At 49.3% G+C, this 13,624-nt stretch overlaps 1 protein-coding gene across 5 annotated transcripts in view; it reads right to left on the minus strand.

The window, feature by feature from the left end:
• The window catches only part of LHFPL2 (LHFPL tetraspan subfamily member 2), a 173,510-nt gene that overhangs the window by 18,251 nt on the left and 141,635 nt on the right, over positions 1-13,624 (minus strand). For 2 of the 5 annotated variants that reach the window (XM_024755665.1, XM_024755669.1), the window contains one exon: positions 6,506-7,154. In XM_024755665.1, coding sequence (XP_024611433.1) covers positions 6,506-6,935 — 430 coding nt within the window. In that variant the 5' untranslated portion in view covers positions 6,936-7,154. Of the gene's footprint in view, positions 1-6,505; positions 7,155-7,329; positions 7,413-13,624 lie in introns of those variants that run through there. The other 3 variants (XM_024755667.1, XM_024755668.1, XM_024755666.1) reach the window with 3 other exon arrangements.

Consider the following 13,624-nt stretch of genomic DNA (forward strand, 5'->3'; position numbering starts at 1 on the left):
TCCAATCCAGCACAGCAGAATAAAAGACAGTTAAAAAATTTAGTTACTGAGCTCTGAAATTTTCAGGACAGTAAGTAAATTTCTTGCCTGCTAAAGTTTCGGGGTCCAGATAACGTTAAATAATTCCTGCAACAAAGCGAGTGCCGTCTTTTCAACACCAGGGCCCTGAGACTGTTCTCTCAACTCTGAACACATAGCCACTGAGTATTTTGGTTTGAAGTTTTTAATATTGGCTTCATTTTCTCAATATGTGTATTTTAGGTTTCATCTGTACTGGGGGCTATCTTTTAATAAAAGAGATTGAGGGCCAATTAATAAAGCTACTGGGAAGCCTCTACACAACAACTGAACTCATAACTATGGCTAACTGTGCCTGGGCACGCGAGTGCACAGATTACTTCTGAAGCGACGTCAGAGCTTAGAAGAACACCACTGTTGCATTAAGTTCTTAAAACAGAGTGCCTGAACCACCTGTATGAATATTCAGAGCCATACTTAACGTGATGATTTGTTACTGCAACTGGAACATCGTCATCCAGGGCTCTGAGATTATCTGTCTACTATTAAGTGGTTACCATAGCAAAGTACTTTATTTGCATATCAACTGCATATTCTATCTGAATTTTAAGAGAGTTTGCAATTTTCGTCGAGATTTTCCAACTGATTCTTTAAAAAGAGATCCCAGTCCCTAGATTTACTCAAATTAACGCGTGCTTGGTCCACTTGCTCTTAGGCAGTGGTTTTGTTTTTCCTCTAATGATACAGCTGAATTCGTTTGCTCCCTTTATATATGATGATACTGTGTTTTGTTTTTGCTTTTCTAGGGTACAGCTTCTAAAGCAATGACTCTCTAATACGGTTTTGGAGCAGAAACTCAAGAAATTGTAGACCTGAGTCTATAGGGCTTTGTATTTATCGGGCATCCAATAAAAGCTCCTTGGATTGAAATTTAATTCTGGCCTGCCTTATAACATTTTGGCATTCTTTAGTTTGCCACAAGGCTGATGAATGAGTAAATGTGTCATCATCAGGGGTACTCTTAAACTGACTCAGACATAGAACGGTTACATCTGACTTCTGGTGGAGGCGTCATCTGTCCGGAGAGCCAGAAATCCAGAGCCTCCTTTAGACAGCCAGAAGCTTCCGGTGCCTCATTCTAAGGAGAAGGAGGGGATGCTCCCTCTACTTCCCTCATGCCTTTTCTTTGAAGGTATTTTGAAGTCGGGCAACCAAGGTCACACTACCTTCTCAGAGAAAAAGCAAGGTGAATTTTTCAGGTGTAAAATGGGGCCAGGTCTCTGAAAGAGTCAGGAATCTCTTCCCCTCTCCCCACGTTTCCCAAGTCCTGTTCTTACTTCTCTCCTCTCCAGTGACCAACGTGGTCACCGGGAGTGAACAGGTAGGGCATGGGATAAGTCAAAACGGATGCTGCGACCAGGCTGAGTCGTGGTTATCTTTCACCCTCTGAAAAACAGCAATGAGAATGCCAAGACCCAGACAGCAGTCATGGTGTATCTCACATGCCCACCCTGACTTCCCCACGCGTGCCGGACTACGACAAAGCAATTCTACACGCAGCAGAGACAAAACCCTCCCCTTGTCTTCTCTCTAAGATCCTTCTTTTATTCCTTTCCCTTTCTTTTTTTCATATTGTTCTCCTTCACCCTCAATCATTGCTCAATTCCGAGAAAACTGAGTCTGCACAGCAGGCCCTGAGCCCCCGCTGCAGAGAGCGATGCCAGTGAGCATGGATGGCGCCACAGTGATCTGTCCAATCAGACTGGTGGGGCAGCTCGCTGAGGCCATCCTGCTGGGCTGAACGCGGTGTAGACAGACAGAGGGCTACAGGGACTAGACAGCGTGAGAGCCAACCAGACGCGAAGCAGCACAGAGCCGGCGAGGCAGGACTGGAGGACAGTAGGCAGCCAGGCCAGAAGCTCACACGCTAGTCCAAGCCTCGTGGCAACCCCAGGGGAACAGCCTGGGCCAGCAGCAGTGGGCCAACTCCTGAGCTCACTGCCGTGGCCCCGTCCCAGACCTGAGTCACTGGGGATTCCACGGACTTCTAAGAGGGCCCTACATGCATTTCCAAACCCAAACTGCTTGATGCTGTCATGGAAAACCTGGATCTTTGCATTCTACGCTTTCACTGTGGACCACATCCAGGTCACAGCCTAAGGAAGGCAGCTGGTTAAAACGACCCTGCTGGCTGATTCCCCAGCTTTTGTAATGAATCCCAGAGGGCTATGAACTGATGTGTGTTTCTGGCGCTACCAAGTCCCAGATGAGTCCTCACCCAGTGAAGACCGATCAGCCTGTGATTTATTCTGCAAGGGGAGCCTGAGAAGCCACCTGCAATCAGGACTCAACCGCTAGAAGCTGCCTCCAGAAAGGAAAGGATGGAGAATGTACAGGTCAGGGGAAGAGGAGTGAGGGGAAGAAGCTCTTTGTTTTCCTGTCAACTCAGCTTTTAAAAAAATGCCTGAGGACACCCAGAGGCCCATAGGAGCCACAGGACTGCTCTGTGCTCTTCAGTCCCAACAAAGGCAGGCTATTAAGGGGCCAGGAATGGCACTTTACAATGTTGTTAACATTTGGTTTCGACAGAACAAGGTCAGTTCTAAAGACCCTACTCCTTAGAATGCAGCAATTGTAGGGAACACAAAAGAATGTACTAAAACCTGCCAAGAAAGCACAAATACTTTAATAATCATCATATAGCTACTACCACTTACTATTTACTATGTGTGCTTAAAAGCCTTTCTCATATATTATCTAATTTAATCCTCAAAACAACCCTGAGGTATGTACTACTATTATACCCGTTTTCCAAGTAAGAAAACTGAGGCTTAGAGATGAGGCAGACTGGTGAACATTTCACAGACACTTTAAGGTGAGGTCGGGGCTGATCCAGGGCCAGATGAGGTTTGAGCTCTAACTGCTGCTGAGAGCGCCTACTGAACAGCCAGGGCATTTGTACGTGAGCATTTCCAAAGTGTCAGCTGGGTGCCCACCAGTAGGTAAGGCCTTGAAGGCGAATCCTGCTATCTGAATTAGCTTAATGGTCAATAGTTGTATTTTCATTTTTTTTTTTTAAGTAAGCCAAAATTTGAGATTTCCACTGAGGTCGCAGATTCTTTTACACCCGACTTCTAAAATCAAAATACTAAGATTTTGATGGTTTTTGTTATACTATGGACAGTGACAGCTATGTGAGCCTGTGGCCTTTAAGATTAGGCATAGTAAAGGCATACTACATAGCCTGTAATTTGTCACCCAGTTACATTCTACAAAAATGTCATTTTTGCCAATGCCAGTTGTAAGAAGAAACACGGTCTGAGTATCTTTCTGAAGGATCCTTTCGTTGCTCTGGCAACAGTCTCCTTTCTCACCATTTGTTTCAATGTCAAACGGATCCAGAGTTGAGAGAAGGGTTGTGGGGAGAGCAGAGACTGATGCTCACAGCTGCAGCAAGTCCTTGGCTGGGGCTGGGGCTGACCAGATGCTCTTAGAGACCGGCCAAGAGTACAGAAAGCAAGCCAGCTGCTTCAGACACCCAGGGGGCAACTCTCTTAAGCCACAGATTCAAGGGCCATGGCTGCCACTGATGCTGGCTTGAACTGCCTGGTGGAGACCTCTACTATTGGAGAAAGAGCCCTCAAAGATGTGCCCCTCATCCCCTCCCCAACACGAGGGAGCCAGCTGACCAGCGTTCATTCCATCCTTCCAATGATTTCTTCTCAGAGGGGTGCTGCTGGGCTGGGAGGTGAAGAGAATCCACTTTCCTGTATTTCAGTTCTTAGCCTTAGATCAGTGGCCCCCTAGAGAGGCAGAATCTGACTGTACAGGAATCTCTGCCTCTGGCCAACTTTTAGCAATTTCAGACGTTTTGAGATGCCATATGTATGCATGGGGAACATAAGTGAAAGGGGATGGGGAGGAAAATTTCTTGTAGAAAAATCAAGACTTTGGGGAGACAGATGACCAACAGCCCAGCATCTTGGGTGTGCTACTGCTCCCTTCTCCCCAGCCCTTCTTCCTAGAGGCCTAAGGCAGAGAGAAAGAGAAAAGTCAAGAATAACTCACTGGAGTGTATGAATAATACCTAAAATATGTACTCATCTTTGTGCCAAAATGAACACTCTAGCCATTTATGTGAAATAGCAAACAAGAGTACCAGAAGACTTGTTGGACTAATCCACATTCTTAGAGACTAAATTCACTGGAGTAACACCTTATTAAAAACTGCATGTAAACAGTCTTTGAGACTGAAAGACATCTATAATTTTCTGCAAATTGATTGCAAAAGACCGATTGTGGTGGTATGGCCCAAGATGTCCCACCCTACTGTAAATGGCCATTCCTTTGCTGGAAAGCACTAAGTTTCTCAAGATGAAAAGCATTCCTACGGATGACAAACCAGGAGTCTCATCTGCATACCAGCATATTGACAAAACTCATAATAAAGGCATGAAGTCATCGGAGATAAGCAAATAAAACATAGTTAGGGCAAACTGAGCAGAAATACGCCTCTCTGGTGAACCAGGACTCTCAACAGGATTAATTATTTGTGTAAACTGGCTTCCCTTCATCTACATGTTTATTTTGACTTTTCAAAAGCTTTAGTAACACTTTGGTAACACTCCTCAGCAAGCTGTAAGATGCACATGCCCTCGAGGCACTGTGTGCCTGGGGGGATAAAGCGGAGGCATTTCTGACAAGAAAAAGATGAACCAGGATGGAAACCCACCTTAATGAACATTTCTCGGAAGTGAAAACCCAAGCTTAGGGGATGAACTGCAGATTTGAGAAGTGAATCAAAAGGGGGACAATGAGCTTCACAGAATCAAAAATCTAAGACAGGATCATATTTTCCAATCTCCCTAACTTTCAGAAGAGGAATGCCAAGATCCACAGAACTGGTGCATTTATCTCAAGTGAAACTGCAAGTTAGTAGCAAAGCTGAAAATCAGAATCCTGGCCTCCCAAATTCCCTGAGTGCCTGTGAGTGCCTGGGTGTCTCATGGTACGGCTGATCCTGGCAGATAGAGATGAGGGGTCCTGAGATCTGTCACGAGTATATCCCCCATTGAAACAGAGCATGACTGTGAAGCAGGTCCTCTGTCATTTCTCTGGGCCCATTACCCTCTCCCCCACATACACACATGGGGCCCCCTAAGGTTTGAGAAACAGAAAACATCATCTTATCAGCTGTTTGGGAAAAAAACTGCTGTTTGACCTGTTTGTTTGGGATCCAGCCCTGCTGAGCTCAAGAGTTTGCCATAAGGCAGGCAAGAGCTAATTCATTCGAGGTCTGCTTCTTTACAGGCCCGGATGCCAGGCTCAGTGCTTATCTCCACTGTCAGCAGCCCCATGACCCCAGCTACAGGATGTTCCCTTCAATGAGGGTTGTAGGTGGATAGCTGTTTCTCCTGTTAGAGTGTAGATTAATAAATACCTTGGTTGTGGTTGTTTAAAAAGTGAATATTTGGGCTTCCCTGGTGGCGCAGTGGTTGGGAGTCCGCCTGTTGATGCAGGGGACGCGGGTTCGTGCCCCGGTCTGGGAAGATCCCACGTGCCGCGGAGATATTTCTCAGCTTCCTGAGGATGTCTTCAAACTCTGGTGTGTGTGTGTGTGTGTCAAACTCTGGTGTGTGTGTGTGTGTTTCTGCTGCTCAGAACAAGTCCCTTGAGCGTGGACAGACTGATACCCTCTTGGTTCCAGATCCGCTTTTCAACTCCACATGGGACAGCCTATGAAAATGCAGGCGGCCACGGAAGTTTTCTTGGAGCTCACGGCCTCCCCTCTGGGATCCCTGTAAAGTGCTCATACTTTTCTTTCCACTGATTTCTAACAAGCTCATTAGTGAGAAACTCCCAGAAAGTGGAAGAGTTAGTTTGTAATTTCTGATCTGAGCACACAGAACATTCTGACAATTGTCTCCAGGAGACCGACAATTTAAACCAGAACAGTATTAAACACAGAGCAGCTGATACTAATTCCCTTCCAGCCAGCTTCTTCGCCTAACAAAGCTGAAATCATCCCGGGGCCGGGGATGGGGCCGAGAGTGGGTGGCAGCACCAGGCTCACTGCCTGTGAATGAATGCCCCACGCTCACGCTCATCCTAGCACACAGGGCCCGCCGCAGGGGGGCCTCACACACCGCAGTTCTTCCCTGGACGCACGACGTGGAAAGCACGCTGGTGATTTAATGGGAAAAGCAAAAAGTAGGAGTAGTTACTCAAACAAAACCCAGCAACTTAGAACCCGAGGAAATAAGCAAGGAAGAGGAGCAGGTGAGAGCAGAGAACAGACACTTCCTTCACTTCAGGGGAGTGACACAGGGAAAGGGAGCGATGAGGGCAGCGCGCGCCTGCTGCCTGGAACCGGACAGAAGACCGTCCTCCTCAAGTGTGGCAGCAAATGAATGAGCAGTGAGGGTGCTGCACACACGCACGAGCACACACATGGCTCTCAGGCCCCCTCGCCTCCGCGCACGCCTACCTGCAATTCCTTGCAGCAGCCCGCAGACGTTGAAAATACTTTTCTTCATGATGCTCTGCACACACATGGTGAAGACGGACACCAGGGCCACCATGCAGAGAATGAAGATGCCCACGGCTAAGAAAATAGCGGTGGCCTGCCAGAAGCCGCTGGCGATCTCTCCGAAGGTCTCGGCGTAGGGCCCGCACAGCGTCTCCCGCTGGAAGTGCTGCACGCCGGGGTTCCGGATGCAGCGGGCGTAGATGCCCAGCGTGGGGTGGTGGGGCTCCAGGGAGCCTCCGCCCTGCTCGCCGGGCTCGGCGCTGCCGCGGGGCTTGGCTTTTCCAATCAGCCAGTCTGCGCTCATGAAGGCAATGAGCTCGGCAAACGCCACCACAATACTCAGGAGGGTCCAGAGCATCGAGCGACAGGTGACAATGACATGACACATATTGATGTTCGAGACGTCAGGAGTCGGGAGGCCACGGGGTGAACTGGACAGGCGAGCCCGGCGGGCGGTGGGGAAGGCGCGGGAAGGAGGCTCAGGCGCTCCGGGCCGGCAGTGGCCGCTGCTCGGGGGCTCCCTCGTCCCGGCGGCGTCGTGGGGCAGCGCTCTCCGGGGCTGTCATGCTGCCATGTCTCAGCTCCGCGCGGCCGCAAGCCTCACCTACTGGGGGAGAGAGGGGAGGAGAGCGGTTAGCGGCGCCGGCCCCGCCCCCGACGCCTGCCTGCCCGCCCGGCCGCCCGCACTCCGGCCGGTGCTTAGACCCCAGTGGGCGCCCGCGGCACAGCTGCCCCACGCCCTGCGCAGCCCTGCCGGGCGGCGCCCCTCGTGCCCACAGAACCTTGCCCCGGCGAATCCTGCGCCCCCGCCAACACGCCGCCGTCCTCGGCGATGTCGGCCGGTGTTTTTGTTTCAAGGTCTCCCTCACTGCGCTCTCAGAGGCGTCTGTGGTTACCCTTATCTCTCGGCAGCACGACACAGGGGCCCATGCCAGCCCCTGCACCCACCCGGGGGCACGCTGCGCATGGGGTTCCTGCCCCAGCTGCATGCTCTTGGGACGTGGCTCCTGCTCTATTATATCTTATTAGAAAAAGTCCAAGAGCACAGGGATCCAGACAGATCAAGATGTGTCTACCAGTGAACTATATCAACGGACTGCCTGCGTTTTTTTTTTTTAAAGTTTACAGGACTCTTTGCCTGCTGTTTTGGTGTTAGATGAGCTAAGTTAGAAAAACTTGCCTCAAAACCTTTTGCTTAACAGTAGAGAGTAGTAACACCCAACTTTATTTCCTGGGAATCAAATTACTAGCCGAGACAAAGGAGGGAGTATTTGCTTCAGAGGTAAATGAGAATTTAAAAAGGAAAACAACGCCATGACAAATAATAAAACTTTGCCACCCAAACTCATTTTTCATCCATTTCTCACAGGGTGATTTTTAGACAAAATGAACTACACAAGTTAAAATGCAAAGAAGAAAAATAAAGCTCCAAGAACTGATGACTTACTCACTTGGGGAAATTATTCAAAACAGAGGCATTAATGACCATTGACTAAGTATCACTGCCACTGAGGGGACTTGTTGACAACAGAGACTTGCCTGTGAAGAATGCGTCCCTTGAACTGTCCCAATTCATCGCATGTGCCTCTCTGTCTGAGCTTCGATTCACCCCAGGTCTGAAACTCAACATGCGCATTGTTTCTCATCTCACAAGGACTCATGCTGTTCCCAAGGACAAACGGCTTCATTACCAGAGGGCTCTCTCTAACAGCTTAAACCCCCTTCAGGGAGGCCTGAACCCTGAAATGGGCCGCAGGGCTCCTCACAGCCCCATTTACTGCCCGCCTCCCCCCGCCCCCAGCCCACCAAGGTCAGGAAAAATCGCACAGCTCACATCTGACATCTGGGCACATGGCTCTGTTCTGAGTGATCTTATTAACTGAGGTCATGTCAACTCCCCAAGAACTACAAAGAGCCTCATGGCGTGTGGGCAATGGTTGGGCGGGGAGTTACAGAAGAGGGAGGGAAGTGGGGAAAAAAGGGAGGGAGTGGGTGTCAAAGCTTCTCCACCATGCTGGCTAACATCCTAGTTAGAGGTGATTACTTACCTTATAAAACACAGTGTATTTAACAATCCTCACATCACTGCACTTATACAAGATGCTATTTTGCAAAATTAGCTGGCGCAAAGCTAGGAACAGAGGAACTTAACGGTCATGGTTGTGTGTGTGTGTGTGTGTGTGTGTGTGGCACTGGGGAAGGGAGAGGTGGTGTGCATGCCGCATGCAAGGGTTTTGGTGTTCATCAAGTCTGGGCTCCAAATCTAGCTCCACCACAGACTGGCCATATTGACTGACATCTAACTTGTCAGAACCTTAGCTTTCAGCTTCCTCATGGACACATGAAGAAAGAAAGGGTACCCTGCCTCACAATACTGTTGTGAGAAATAAGCAACATGCTGTGAAACCACCTGCACAGTGCCTGGCATAGTAGGTGCTTAGTAAATATCAACTCCATTGCCTCAGAAGCTTTTCCCCTAACATGGATGACACTGGTCAGACAACTGTTTAACCAACGGAAGTGCACCGTGGATAACAGAAACTTGGCCGTTAAAAGATCAGGCAGCGGCTATTTAGAGATGGATGAGGTCACTCATGTCTAAAGCTTCCCTGGTGGGCTTTGAGGGTGAGGTCCTGGTCTTACTTCCTGTTTCCCTACTGCCTAACACAGCTGACAAGCTCAGCTGGGGAAAATAAATTAGCATTAGGCCAGAAGTATAACCTACTCCCACTCACTCATTCTCACCTCCCCCACCCCCCAATATTTCCAAAGAGAAATGCCTTTTGAGTAAAACGTTACCAATACAAAAGAGCTTTGGAGGAGACTGTGTATAATGAAAGTGATCATTCTAAATGAGAACAAGGAAACAAGCTAGGATGACTCCTGGGAGGACGCCCCACCCCATGCAAGCTGGGCCCACCCACCAGGCTCACAAACACTTTCAATCTACAGGTGGAGAGTCTGTTTGTTAGGAGAGAATGAGGCTCTACAAGATCTTCCCATTTGATTAGAAAGCCAGTTTACTGATGGGCCCAGTTGCTCTTAATCCCTGCTGCCCCTCTACTGTTTAATGGCAATTTTTCCATATGAATAGAAAACCTCTACATAGCTGTCCTCTTGCAGAACCTCAGACTCTGCTACAACCTCTCAGGTGACTTGGATCTTAATGAATATGCGAAGTGTATACTGTTCTGGTCAGCAAGCTCACCTCAGAGTCAGGGATGCAATTAGGTTGCAACTTCTAAAGAGAAAGGATGTGAAACTTCAGGAGAAGGGAAGATGGCACATTCAGGCTTATTAGCAAAATGGTTCATGCCAAATTTGAGGCAGGATTATTTAGGGACCCCTGTGCTTAAATTCAGAAAGTAGAGTCCCCTGTCCATCTGTACTAAAACAATTCCCCCCCTCCACTATACCAGATTCTCACATCCACACCAGAGTGGCTGGAAGGACGCCTTCATTTTTCTGTTTGCAACAGGGAGATAAGATGTTTTGGACTTGCCAGCAAATCGGCTAATTACTACTATTAGAGGAACAGCCACAATATGCAAGGCTGACAGACAAAAACTGGCTTTCCTCAGGATCCAAGAAAAGCCCTCGGGTCGGTGGGACAGGGGGAAATCCGGAAGTGCGGCAAGGGACTTCTACAGTGCTCTGTACTCTGGTAAAACGCCCCCGTTTGGTCTATCAGATGTGCAGGGAAAGTCACGTACTAAGATAACATCCACATCATGGGAAGACAGATCCCTGTCACAGATTTTGTTAACCCAGGGATTCAGCGCAGAGCTCCTTAGCACCACCCCGCTGTTCACTGTGATTCCCACTCCTCCAAAGATCCTGTAGTAAGACCAGACCCTTGTTGACATTCCATGTAAACATCTTCTCTCCGTGGACCACTGAACACGTATCCCCTCCAGGACACCTGGCTTTACTACCACATCCCTGATGGATAATGTGGACGGCCCTCTGACTTTCAGAAAAAGATGCTATGATTGTCACGAAGGTCCACAGAGGAAAGCCTCTTAGCAAGAAATAAGGAAGAAAACCAAAACAAACGAGACTCCTGCAGAAACCTAGGGTAATATACCACAGTCAGAATACAAAGCCAGGAGGAGTGACAAATGGTTGGTCCATGGGAGTCGTCATACATAGCTCTCCAAAGAGCCCTAATATTTAAAAGAAGAGGGAGATGTGAGCAGAGCTGACACCTCTGAAAGGGGTCCTTTCCTTGGCAGCTTCGTGCCGTCAGTGCAAAGGGAAGAGAGTGCATGCGAGGCAGAACCGCCTAGCATCAGTTGACTAGGAGATTACAGTACAAGGAGCCTGGGAACAAAGGTCACAGCTTCTCCAAAGGTGGGGCAGACCGAGCGCACTTCAATCACAGCTGCGTCAAACGCCTACACTCTCCACCATCACAGCAACAGCAAAGCCCCAGAAGGAGACCCTGCAAACCACGTTTTGAAGACCACCACCACCTTACTCACCTTGGTTCTGTTTTTCAACTTCCTTAAGAAAATCTGCAAGCATAGATATCAGGTGAAGAGAACGGACAACGAACACCACATACGGAACACTGGTTAACACGTTGCCGTACCTGTCCCCCAGATCCGCAGCACACACACTCACACTCACACTCGTATACAGACATCTTTTCTCTGAACCATCTGAAAATGAGTCACAGATGTCTTGACAGTTCACCCCTAAATACTTTTGCATACACCTCCTAAAAATGAGGACATTCTCCTTCGTGACCACAGTAAAATTAACACACCCAAGAAAACTGACAATAACTCCCTTATATCCCAAAGCTGGGTCCACACTCAAATTTCCCTACCCTGCCTCCATTTTTATAGCTGTTTTTTTTAAAACCATGACTCAGCCAAGGCTCCTGCATTGCATTTCGTTATGTCTTTAGTCTCTTTCAGTCAAAAATAGTCCTTCCGTCCCTAACCTACCCCTGTGCTGCCTGCATTTTTTCCTCTGACATTGCCTTTTTTGAAGATACCAGGCTAGTTGTCTTACAGGATACCCCACAATTTGTCTAGTTCCTCATGTTGCCATTGAAACTTGTTCTCTATCCTCTGCTGTAGAGAAACTGGAGGTTAAATTTAAAGGCTAGTTTAGATTCAGCTTAAACATTTTTGGTGAGAATCCTTTGTAAGTGGTGCTGTGTAATTCCTACTGCATCACACTTGGGAGGAATATTATTGAGGCTACACCTCAGAATCAGTAACTTTACACATACATACATATGCATAAGTGTATGTGTGTGTATATAGAAAGACAGAGACAAAAACAGAACAGTCTGTCTGGTCCTCTCTGGCCCGGGGGGTGGGGTGGGGGGCGGGGGGCACTTGGTGGTGGTCGTTATGATGTCACAGTGAAGACGCCCTGTCTTGAGAGAGGCCATCCTGGAAGCTAAAGAAATCCTTCACCAAAGGGATTTTACTTTACATAGTCTTTGTGGTTCAGTAAGTACTAAAAAAATAGGAACTCTTGTGATTAATAATAAATTTACTACACTGACCCATGTGGCCCAAACAAGCGACACGCTTCGGAGCAGACTGCACTTTGCTCCCACACCACGGGTAGTTTCTTGGCCCATATCCGTGTTCATTATTACCACCTCCCTCAGATGCACAAGTCCCACAAAGGCTCACCACCATGGCCTCCAGCCCAGCGTCTCCGGAAGGATAAGAGGATTAGGAAAGTAGAATTTATGTGCTTTTGCCTTCCAGAAGCTGGAAAGACCCCCTAGAGTGCTACTTCTAAGAGTGCGGTCCCTGGACGCCCCCAGCTCCTAGAGGGGGATGTGGGCCACCTGTTTCCAAAAGCCTAAGTTCCTGGTTCCCACACACTGAACCAAACATTCTGGGGGTGCTGCCAGAAACCGCGTTTTTAACAAGCCCCCGGGAGCTTCTCTACACACTGGATTCTGAGAGTCCGTCCGTCCGGCTTGCACAGAGCCGTTCCCTGGGGCTGGGGCAGGGAGGGGGCGTGGGCAGCGGACGCTGAGGCCGAAGAGAAGGCCAACAGGCGGCGGGTGGCCCAGCGCATCAGGACACAGCCAGACCAGCTGTCCCCGGCACAGCTCGCAGAGCCACGCAAGTCACAGGCACGGGCGACTCTGCAGGGAGACCAGCCGCCCCCTCACGCCTCCGCTCACGTGTTATCCGGGAATCCTCGGAGGACGGCGTGCGGGGCCCCCAGTCCATCGGGACCTCCTCTTCGGAGCACAAGCGGTGTTAGAACTGAAGAGACATTACTGGCGTGAGCAGCTCAGCACCTTACACGATCTTTGTAAAAAAAAATCAGTTACCGGGCTTCCCTGGTGGCGCAGTGGTTGGGAGTCCGCCTGCCGATGCAGGGGACACGGGTTCGTGCCCCGGTCTGGGAAGATCCCACGTGCTGCGGAGCGGCTGGACCCGTGAGCCATGGCCGCTGAGCCTGCGCGTCCGGAGCCTGTGCTCCGCAACGGGAGAGGCCGCAGCAGTGAGAGGCCCGCGTACCGCAAAAAAAAAAAAAAAAATAAGCTACCAAAGGAAGTTCTGCAAACTCTCATTTGTCCTGGTCCCTCCCTGAACCACACTATGGAAATGCAGACACCTTGACTCCATTTAAGAGGAGGGTCCAAGTACACTAATAATTACACTGTTCTTCAGGCTACAGCCTCAACGTGCTCAACACCTCCTGCTCATTGCCAGTATCCTTTCCTCACGGATAAACCCCTCCGCGCCATCCCACCTCTGACTCTACGGGCAAACCCTCAAGCTGTGCTTCTCAACCGGGGGCGACTGCGTCCCTCCCGCCTTGCAGGGGACACCTGGCAATGTCTGGAGACATTTTCGGTTGTCACAGCTTGGAGTGGGGAGGGGTGCTACTTGTATGTAGCGAGCAGAGGCCAAGGGTGCTGCTAACACTGGCCCTCCTGCAACAGAGCAAGTCGGGCTGTGGAGGGTGACAGCCCCGCTCTGGGGCCTTCCTGCAGTCTTCACATTTGTAGGTGCAACTTAAAACGGAGCTCGAAAATCCCCCCCACTTTAGAAAGGTCTGCTCTAATGAGCAAGTCATGTTCTA

The sequence above is a fragment of the Neophocaena asiaeorientalis genome, unplaced genomic scaffold, assembly GCF_003031525.2.
Source record: "Neophocaena asiaeorientalis asiaeorientalis breed wild unplaced genomic scaffold, Neophocaena_asiaeorientalis_V1.1 scaffold37, whole genome shotgun sequence".
NCBI lineage: Eukaryota > Metazoa > Chordata > Mammalia > Artiodactyla > Phocoenidae > Neophocaena > Neophocaena asiaeorientalis.